Raw genomic sequence first — 9,914 nt, 5'->3', positions numbered from 1 at the left:
ATAGAACCCAGCTCTGAAAATACATCTCACAAAGAAAACAGACTCATTACCCCCACCCCATCTCATTCTCTTCCTTCTTTGGAATCTGCATTATAAGACAATGGAAATACAGCCATACCATGCTCATTTATATGAGGTAATAGTCTTGAATTGCCTTTTAATCATTAAACTTGTGACTGCCCTAACAGTCTGAAACTTGAAGGCAGCAGTAATGTCTGTTATTTATTCATTCGTCAGGCATGTAATGTATTCAGTGACTGAACTTCCAGTCCTCAGGACTTCAATGCAAGATAAGGCAGAGTCCCTGCTCTTAAGCAGTTCAGTTTATTGGGAAAACAACTCAATACTTCCATATATTAATAATCTGATGTGACAAATGCCAGAATAAACATCAAGTTCTGGACATTTACAGAAGTGGTCTATCACGCTCAGATCGGGGCGTGTATGGAAGGCTTCCTGGAGATGCCTGAGCTGAGTTAAAACTTTAGAGTTTATGGCCCAAGACAGGAGAGGACATTCCAGGCAAAAGCAGTAGTCTGGCTTTTCAGAAAGCTCCATCTGGTTCAGCGTAACTGGAGGTTACACATGGCTGTGTCCTTGTGAAGCCATGAGGCTGGAGAAGCAAACATGCCCAGGACATCAAGGTCTTTTGCTAGTTTAAGTTTACTTTATCGTACAGGCAACAGAGAGGCATAGACAGATTTTAATCAGAGACAAATCCATCCTGCGGCTTGGAAAGCTCGCCAAGTGGATGAAAGATGGTAAGGCCCTTTAAAGTTAATAAGATGAGAAATGAAGAAAGCAAGGCCCCGGGGCAGCAGAGGCATTCGCTGAGATGCTCAGGAATTAAATGAACAAGATTTGGTGATTTGACAATAAATGCGCCTTTTCTCTCCCTACTTCTCCTTTCCTGAGGTTCCATGCCCTGGTCGGATTCCCAGGTTTATTGTCTTACCTTTATGTTACAGGTGCAAGGTAACCTCTGGGTCACTGCTGCACCCGGGCTTCATCCCGCACCCACCCTCAACCAGCCCCTCTTTAATTTCCTGTCACAGAACTTTTTGACTACAGAGGCACATCTTGAGTGTTAATTGAAAGCTTTTTCAAGGAGAAGCACCAAAGCTGAATAGCTGGTATTTGAAAAACAAAACAAAAAAGCCACATACTTATTCTAGAAATCTTTTCCAGTTCCCAAGTGGTATTGCCCTTCAATCTCCCTCTGATCTATCAAATCCCAGGGACTGGAGGTATGTGAGAGGTTCCAGAAGTTAATGTTCTCACACAAGGGAAATTAGCCCATGTGGATACTTTAGAACTAAGAAGCTCCAATTAAAGAGGTGATAGACCTCTACCAGAAATAGACACCAGGTATTCTCAACAGAATCGCAACACTGGAACAGCTGCTAATGTCACACAACTATCTGAAACTAAAATGTGGCAGTTGGAAGCAAGACAAGTTTGACTCAGGTAAGATTTCTTAGAGCCCTGCTTACAAGGGACTAGAACCTGCCAGGCCAACCCGGCAAGATGTGGGAAGGGTAGGGCGACTCTCCTGCTGCCTTAAAGAGTGGGGATTTGGAGGGGCCGAGTCACTGTGACTACCACAAACTGCACAGCTGCTCTCCTTACCTGCTTGCCCTCTCATTTTTAAAGGCAAATGAAGAAGATACTGCAACATAAGCAGTAGAAGATCAAACATCGGGATAATGGAGACCCTGGCAGTCAAAACTAGCTCAGGAAGGAATCCTGGGCATCGCCTCAAGCCTTTGTCACAGATAAGAAATCAAGATCTGCACTGAGTCCTCCCTACAATGTCCTACCTGGGCCCACAACACACACTGTCACGGATAGGACCCTGTGGGTCAGAGACCCATAGATAACCTCAGGAAAGCCCGGTGATGGGACTGAGGCAACATCTGAAAACTGGCCTGAAGCCCTTCTGATACCAATTGAGAAATGTAAATCAAAACTGCAATGAGGATTATCACCTTCCACCTGCCAAAATGGCCATCATCAAAGTTGACAATTAAAAACTGCTGGAGAGGGTGTGGAGAGAACCACCTTCCTACACTGTTGGTGGGAATGTAAACTGGTTCAGCCACGATGGAAAACAGTATGGAGTTTCCTCAGAAAAATGAGTTACCGAAAGATCAGATCAGGCCTACTTGGGAAATCTGGAGTGTATTCCAACAGACTGCTTTGTTCCAGGGTTGAGAAGGTGGGGAGGGAAGAGTCTTACGGTACTATCAGGACTCTTGTGCAGTAGCTCAGTGTTTCTCTCTGGTGAACAACTTATCCCAGAATGAGCACCCTCACAGCTATCACAAAGTGTTTTGCTGGAATTCAATAATTGCAAGCTCACTTGTTGGAACTAGACTACTAGTTAGTAGTAAGCCCGAAAACTTGCCTTTGGACTTGGCATATTTCAGCCATAGCAAACCTCTCCACATCCTTAGCAAATTAACACCATCAAATTACCCTTGATCTAATAAATACTTTTGAGTTACATAATCCCTCTTCCCAACATTTGGTTTGTATTTCTATTACTGGCCTTATGTTAGGGTTTATGACCTGTCTCCCCTATTAAATATCAAGTTCCTTTAGGGGAGGTACCTGTCACATTAGCCTCGATACCTCTGGAGCTTATCATAATGTTTGGTACCTGGTAAGCAATTAGATACTTGTCGAATGAATTAAGCAGATTCTGAATGCTTCTTACCTGCTATTGGAGGAGGGGGGGCGGGAACCTAGTTTCTCATTCAACACCTAAAAAGAGGAGAGCAGTAAGACTAAAACTTAAAGGTATGTTTTCTTCAGCTTACTTTTAAAAATAAACTTGTAAAATGCTATTTGATAAAAAAAAAAAAAATTCACTGTTCTAGTTAGTAAGTAAAGAATACAATAGCATTTGAAGACTGTGTAAAAGATTGAGAAAAACACTAGGACCCCAAGCACGTAATGGGCAAAGGACATAAAGAAATAATTCACTGAAATTAAAAACACATGGCATAAAAAAACCTTTCCATCCACACTAGATATTATTTACCTAATAAAAAAAACATTAAAATAGTGAAGTTTTAACCAAATGATAATTCAGAAATGATGATATGAAGTAAAAAGGCACTTGTACACTCAGATATTAGGGGAATATAAACACAGCTACATGGAGAAAGAATTTTCAGTCACCATCAAGGTATACATGTAAGACTCCATGTGTATACATACAAACACATATGCATGTACATAAACTAAGTCTTTATGCTTTTCTAAAAATATGTATTCCAAGGAAAGAGAATGTTCTTTAGAATTTATGCAGTATGACTTAGAAGTTAGCATAATTCTATCAATTGCTAATGATCTTCAGCAAATAATTAATTTTTTGGACTTAGTTTCCTCATTAGTAAAATGATTTTTAAAAAAGAAAAAAATCATACCTTAGAAGGTTTGTGTAAAAATTAAATGAGAACATAGAGTTTAGAACAGTGCCTGGCATACAGGGTGCTCAGCAAATCTTAAATGCCAGCATTCCATATATTAGAAATCTGGAAACAGCCTAATGTTTAATAATAAAAGAATGTTTAAAAAGATAATGTAAATCAATACAACAGTATATCATACAATCATTAAAATGTTGCTCTTGAAATCACACAATCACTAAAATGTTGCTCTTAAACAGTTTTTACTAATGATGGAGAAATGCTTATATTAAGTGAAAAAGTATAATATAAAGATACATAGTATGATTTCTATTATGTAAAGTATGTATCAATATATAGAAAATGATCTAGTAGAAATCATGCCAAAATATTAAAAGGATTCCTTTAGGCAATAGAATTTGACCTGCTTGGTTGTTTTTCTTCTTCATACTTTTCTATCATGAAACATTTTTTATAAGTAACAACTTTTAAAATCAGGAAAATACCATGGTTTTTATAAGCTTAAAATAGGGTTACAAATAGGTTAAGTTCAAAAGTTTATACTAACATCCAACTCTTCATCTGTAAATGATGTGATATGGAATTATTGTGGCTTTCCAAAACTCAAATTATCTTTTGAATTTATGAATATGGAGCATTGTACTAAGTAAACATTACAAGCAACATGGAGCAGCAACAAGTATTCCTTGGTTGAATCTGTTTATAAAAAGTGTATGAAATCTAGCACAAACGATGCATTCTCTGACTTATGACAGCCCACATTCTACTTAGGTTGGCCTCTCCCACTCCCAACCCCAAGTTCTAGCATACAGGTGCTTCTGATCCAGGATCCCTTGTAACCTTGAGCAAGGGCCTTGCTGGGCATTCCTAGAGCCCTTCCTCCTCCCCGCCCCACTCCACACTCTGCAGCTTGTACCTTTCCTTTTCATCAAACTGAAAAGTTCTCATTCCTTCTGCAGTTTTCAGAGGGAAGAACTTCTGCCTGGTTGTAAGAAGAAAGAAGATATTCCCTTCATTCTGAAGAAACTTTCCAGAACGCTTTTCAACTCTTTATGCAGTTTTTCCCCTTCCTCAACAGCTTTCGGGCCTGTGTTCCTCAACTCTTGACCTTTCAGGTTAACTTACAATTACTCCAAAACGCTATGTTCATTTCAGTCAAATTATTTAACTTATACCACTGTCTACTAAATATATAAATATCTGTATATATAAAAATCATTCAAGACCTTAACAGTTTTAACAACTGCATTAAAGTATGCAAAATTTACAGGAGTTGTTGGGAAACTGTTCATATTCTCACTAAAGTATTTCTTTGGAGTAAGTCTCAATGCTGATTGTTTAATCAGCATTTTCATCTAAACAGGACTGAGTTGGACATTACCAGTTACAGCCATAAAGCTGAAAAACCATTCTAGTTAATATGCACCAAGCATCCACCCACACTGCATTAACCAGATCATTTTGACTGAATTTTTAAAAGAATTTGTTTTAGCAGAAACCTCAGATATTAACGTACTTTGTTGCTCCACGTGACAATCTTCACAGTAAAAGTTACCTTTATCATATGCTATCATTTTAACAAACTTTACAAATTAATACAACACAATCTAAATGCACCATAAATTTATATTTGTTAATCTTGATATTAGAACATTTAAACATTTCAAACTACATAAAAATATGACAAACAATATAAAATAGAAAGAAATTTGTTGACAACTTGCTTTCAAAACATCACTATTTCCTATATTGCAATTAAGCAAGAAGACAGTTTACACAGCTCTCCAGAAAACATATAGTGTTCTCAGTGGAGTGTTATCAACAAAAATCAGCACAGTCCCACACAATAATGTCTGAGATTTATTATCTTTTCCACAGTACAAGTTTTTCACAAACCATAAATCCTTTGCAGTTATTAAGTCTGTAAACAAGTGCCTGAATTCCCACATTCCCCCCACCTCAGTATATGCTTGTGAATGTTTTAAGTCCGTCAATCAAGTTTTTTAACTCTTCTACTTGTGTAAGGAATTAAAAGCCTTCTCTCTTTAAATTATTTATATTTTATCATACAGCCTGCAATGCAGAAAATCACAGTGAAAGCCCTGGGATAAACAAAACAACATGATCTTTACAGCAGGACTTGAAACTTACAATGTTAAATGCATTTAAAGAAGCGTCCCATAATAAAAGCACAGGTTTTCATTTCCAGAAATCAAGTCAATTAGAAATTCTAGGTTCTACTTAAAAACCCATTTTGATCTAAAAGTGAAAACAGTCCCCTATCCGTAGTCATTTTATAAACTCTATACAGTTTCACTTGCAGGGATTTTTTTCCAGTCTGGAAAACAGTAGTGCAATTAGTTTTACTCCTTTAAAGTTATTTCAGTCCAGGATGTAAATAGCTCTGTGGAAAGATAAGAAGATGCTCTGGTAAACAAGAAATTTTTGCAAGCCCATGCTGGCTTACTAGTCCATTAAAGCTTGTAAGTCCATAGTGGCTTTCAACAAAATGTGTATATACATCACTAATAACAAAGCAGAAATAAATAGGCAAAAACGACTGTAAACTGTCTCATCTCTTAATGATTTTTCAGTAATAACTGGCTTGACATATTGATTATATAGTCATTTAAATAAGCAGACAGTAGACAGTTGCCCTTAAGGACATTCCACTAGGGCATCCAGTCTGGAAAGCCTCAACGGAGTTACATTCCTAAAATTAAAACAAAAAAGGGGGAGTGAAGGACGGGAGATAAAAGTTTAAAGATGTCACTTGAATGGAATTACACCAAGTCAGCCAAGCCAGTTCACTTAGATTTCTTCTTAAAAAGGCTTTTAATTTTTGATGGCTTTTTGCTTTTCTCTCCATTATGGCAAAGGTCATGTGGGATGCTGCTTATCCTGGCAACACTCGGGGCTTCCTGCACTGGCTTGCTGTCGTTGCCCGCGGAGGAACACGACGTATGGCGAGGTTTAGGCACGGGGATGCCACTGGAGAGCTGGTTCATGCTACACGATTTTTCCAGGATGCCATTGTATACTTTGCTGGCAGGACTGAAGATCATGCTCTTAGTTTCTGTCAGACCCACGCAATCAGGAGAACCCCGAGAGATGTCTGCAGTTATGGGCGAATCTCCTCGTGATGAATCCTCTAGAGAGAGCTCATCTCTCGATATTTTTCGAGGAGACAATGTTTGGTATATCTCAAGGCTTGAAGGAGGAGACTGTTTCCTCCCAATGGAAGAATTTAAGGAGTCACATTCTGAAGCTGTGTCTGGCACTTCCCTGGATGAGAGAGAGGCAAAGGCAGAATTCTGTCAGTGCGTTCTTAAGGGCACCTGCAGACGTTCCAGTGGATCCTAACCAAAACGACTTCCATAGTCTAAGCTGTCATTCTGCACACATTTTAACAAAATTAGAAGACCGCTATTCTAAATAACATATTTATCAAAATGGAATGTTTAATTTTAAACATCAACTATGATAAACAATCTAGAAAACATTATAACTGAAGTTGCAACTCCTTCGATTGTTAGAGAGATGAAAATGTTTAATTTTTACAGACTTTTATCATTCAGCTACTTCTGTGTCTTGTTTCCATACTGAAAACTTTTCTTATGAAATCATACATTTGACATCTAGTTGAGAAGACGAATTATAGTCACTGCCTCTCCCTTTATTTTTTAGTCATTAAATTGGCTGAATATAGCTTCCTAAGGAAAAACGAAAAGAATATACTAAGCTAAAATATAGCCTCTCCCAAGTTTAAAAAAGAAGCGAAGATCAGGGTAGGGAGTGGATGGCAGGTGAAAGGCAATGACACAGTGCGACTTCATAAATTCTCACTTTATTCCTCTGTGATTTCTCTCACTTTCTCCATAGCTGAAAGAGAAATAAAGAAGCCTAGGAAAATAAAGTTTACAACCCCAAAGGCAACATATAGTAAATGCTATTAGCTATTCCTTCCAAATATGCCTCAAAGCTGCCTCCTTCTGCCTGCCCTGCTGCCACTATCCCTCTTCCTGCCCTACCTCAAGGACTGCAGTAGCTTCCTGGCTTCCACTCTGGCTCTCCCCTCTCAGTTACTTCTCTGAACAGCCCTTAAAGTGGTTTTTAAAAACTCGACCAGAGCATTCCTTTGCTCAAGAAACTTTCCAACGCTTCCTCACTTGCTTAGGCTAGAACCCATAGTCCTTACCCAAATCCACCAGGACCAGGATGGTCAGGCCTCCAGCTGCCCTCCTGCTGCACGCCGTGCCGTTCTCAGCCTCTGCCCTGCTCCTGCCACATGCCGACCTTGTGACTCCCTCAAGGCTGCTGCTCTTACTGCTCCCTCTGCCTCATCCTTCTCCTCTCTTCTCTGCATGGCTCACTTCTCCCTGTCATTCACATCCCTGCTCAAATATTCTCTCCCAGAGATGCCGCCCCAGTCACCCTATTCAAAGCAGCTTTCTCTCTCCTTTTACCTGTCTTTGTGTAGCTCCCCAGAACTTATCACTACCTAAAATATTTTACATTAACTTGTTTACAGTCGGTTTCCTCAGAAGAAAAGAGACTGAATGAAGACAGGGAGTCTTACTAACTTGTTTTTCCTGGAGCAGTGACAAGCTAATGGGGATATTTAATAAATAAGGCAAAAAGGGAGGGAAGAATAGGGATCATGTCATATTCATTTTCGTATGTACCATCCAGGTGAGATGAACAGCATTCACTCTATCAAAGGAATGACTACGAAATGAAAAGTACAGTCAAGGTAGGGTCAGAGTAAAAACGTAACTGGCAAAAAAAATAAGGTGAGAGAAGGAAAAGAACTGAAGACAGAAAGGCAGGAACACATATGATCATCATCCACCAGCTGGAACTAGGCCAGGACCTTGTCTCACCTGTCTTGGCAGCTCAAGTTTTTTTAGCAAGTACACAACACACAGCAAGGACTAAATTCGTATTTACAGAGTGAATGAAGTGAATCATCTCTCACTTTGGATGAACTATGATTACTATCATGATTCACATTAGGAGGTGCATGTTTATGGCTTCTGACATGCATTTTAATATCATACTTTAGATATATATTAGATTGCTGATTTATTTAGTCTTTCTACGAACTTTACACATACATGTATGTGCAGATTGTCTATTACACCACAAGCTCTCAGAAGGCAGAAGATCTCCTGGGAAAATAAGGGATTTAAATGATGCTTTCATTTTATACAGTTACATGTACTACACAATTTTTCAAATGCTTTTACAACTTGATAATGGATAGTGCTAACAGGGGGCAAGAGGCAGTTCAGACAGCAAGAAATGACTCAGAAATCAATCACTGGTAAGGACTTTTCTGCAAGGCTTCTTTCTGGAGTAGATGTCCATTAATCAAATAGTGCATATATATATATATGTGTGTGTGTGTGTCACTGTTCCTAGAAGCTGTTCAGCTTCCAGAATCAGAAGCTGATTTAGTTAAAATTTTATGAATTTACTCTTTATTCTGTTATGTTCTTTGGCTGCTTTGTCTATGAAATTCTAAACTAGGTTAAAAATATTCCAAAATCTAGTTTCTAAAATCTAAATAATGTGTAAACAGAATATTGGTCTAAGTTAGGAAACCTAGATTCCTGTCCTGGTCTGGCCATTAATCAGCTGTACAACCTTGGGCAAATCACTTAATCAGATCTCAATTTTCCTGACAAAGTAAGAGAATTTGATTAACTTCTAATATTTCTTCTAGTTCTCACATCCTAATTTCAAAACAATACTAATCTGAAGTGTTGCTTCTTCTGTATAACTTAGTCAAATTTGGAATATAGGTCCAGTGCACCTTAAAATCTCCCATTTTTTTCTACAACATATATTCTTTGGAATGTTGAACTTAATTGTATATACCATTTATGTCATTTTTCTACCTTTTTTCCTCCATATTGACATGTAGTTGAATTTATGTAAGTTTAATGCATGTATAACAAGACTTAAAGTAAGGTTTAAATGAGTGTGTACATGTAATAATGTGTAGAACATAAAAAGATAAGTAAATAGTAAGTGCTTTATTTATTATCATTTTGTAAGGATTCTGGAGGTTCAACACTTAAAAGACTAAAATAAGAAAAGAGGACATTTTCCAAATCTAAATTCTTCTCGTATTTATCAGTGAGCTATGAATTTCTGACAGTGCTCTTTGAAACAAGGACTGAACATTTCCATCCCTGCAAAAAATTCTAGACAAGAATTTTAATTCTAGAGTTTTCCTACCGATTTCTGTAAGCCACACAGAATTAGTTTTGTCAGTAAAGCCATCTTACTGGTGACTAGCATTACACTGCAAAGGCTAGACAAAAAAAGCCAACTATAAAGTGTTAACCAGGCAAAGCTGCAGCAAATTCTCAGTAGCAACGAGGATACAAAACTTGTTCTATCTCCTTAGGAGTATGCCATACTGATCACCTGCTAATCATACATTTTACTTCTGATAGTAAGTAAAAC

At 38.0% G+C, this 9,914-nt stretch overlaps 1 protein-coding gene across 2 annotated transcripts in view; it reads right to left on the bottom strand.

Annotated features, from left to right (window-relative positions):
* Positions 1 to 5,324: 5,324 nt before the first annotated feature.
* STIM2 (stromal interaction molecule 2) overlaps positions 5,325 to 9,914 on the bottom strand; it is a 174,657-nt gene continuing 170,067 nt past the window's right edge. For both annotated transcript variants that reach the window (XM_068974913.1, XM_068974912.1), the window contains one exon: positions 5,325 to 6,722. In XM_068974913.1, coding sequence (XP_068831014.1) covers positions 6,245 to 6,722 — 478 coding nt within the window. In that variant the 3' untranslated portion in view covers positions 5,325 to 6,244. The remainder of the gene's footprint in view (positions 6,723 to 9,914) is intronic.

The sequence above is a fragment of the Capricornis sumatraensis genome, chromosome 7 (genome assembly GCF_032405125.1).
Source record: "Capricornis sumatraensis isolate serow.1 chromosome 7, serow.2, whole genome shotgun sequence".
NCBI lineage: Eukaryota > Metazoa > Chordata > Mammalia > Artiodactyla > Bovidae > Capricornis > Capricornis sumatraensis.
The sequence above is the reverse complement of the archived record's forward strand: the minus strand, read 5'-3'. Positions and strand labels throughout refer to the sequence as shown.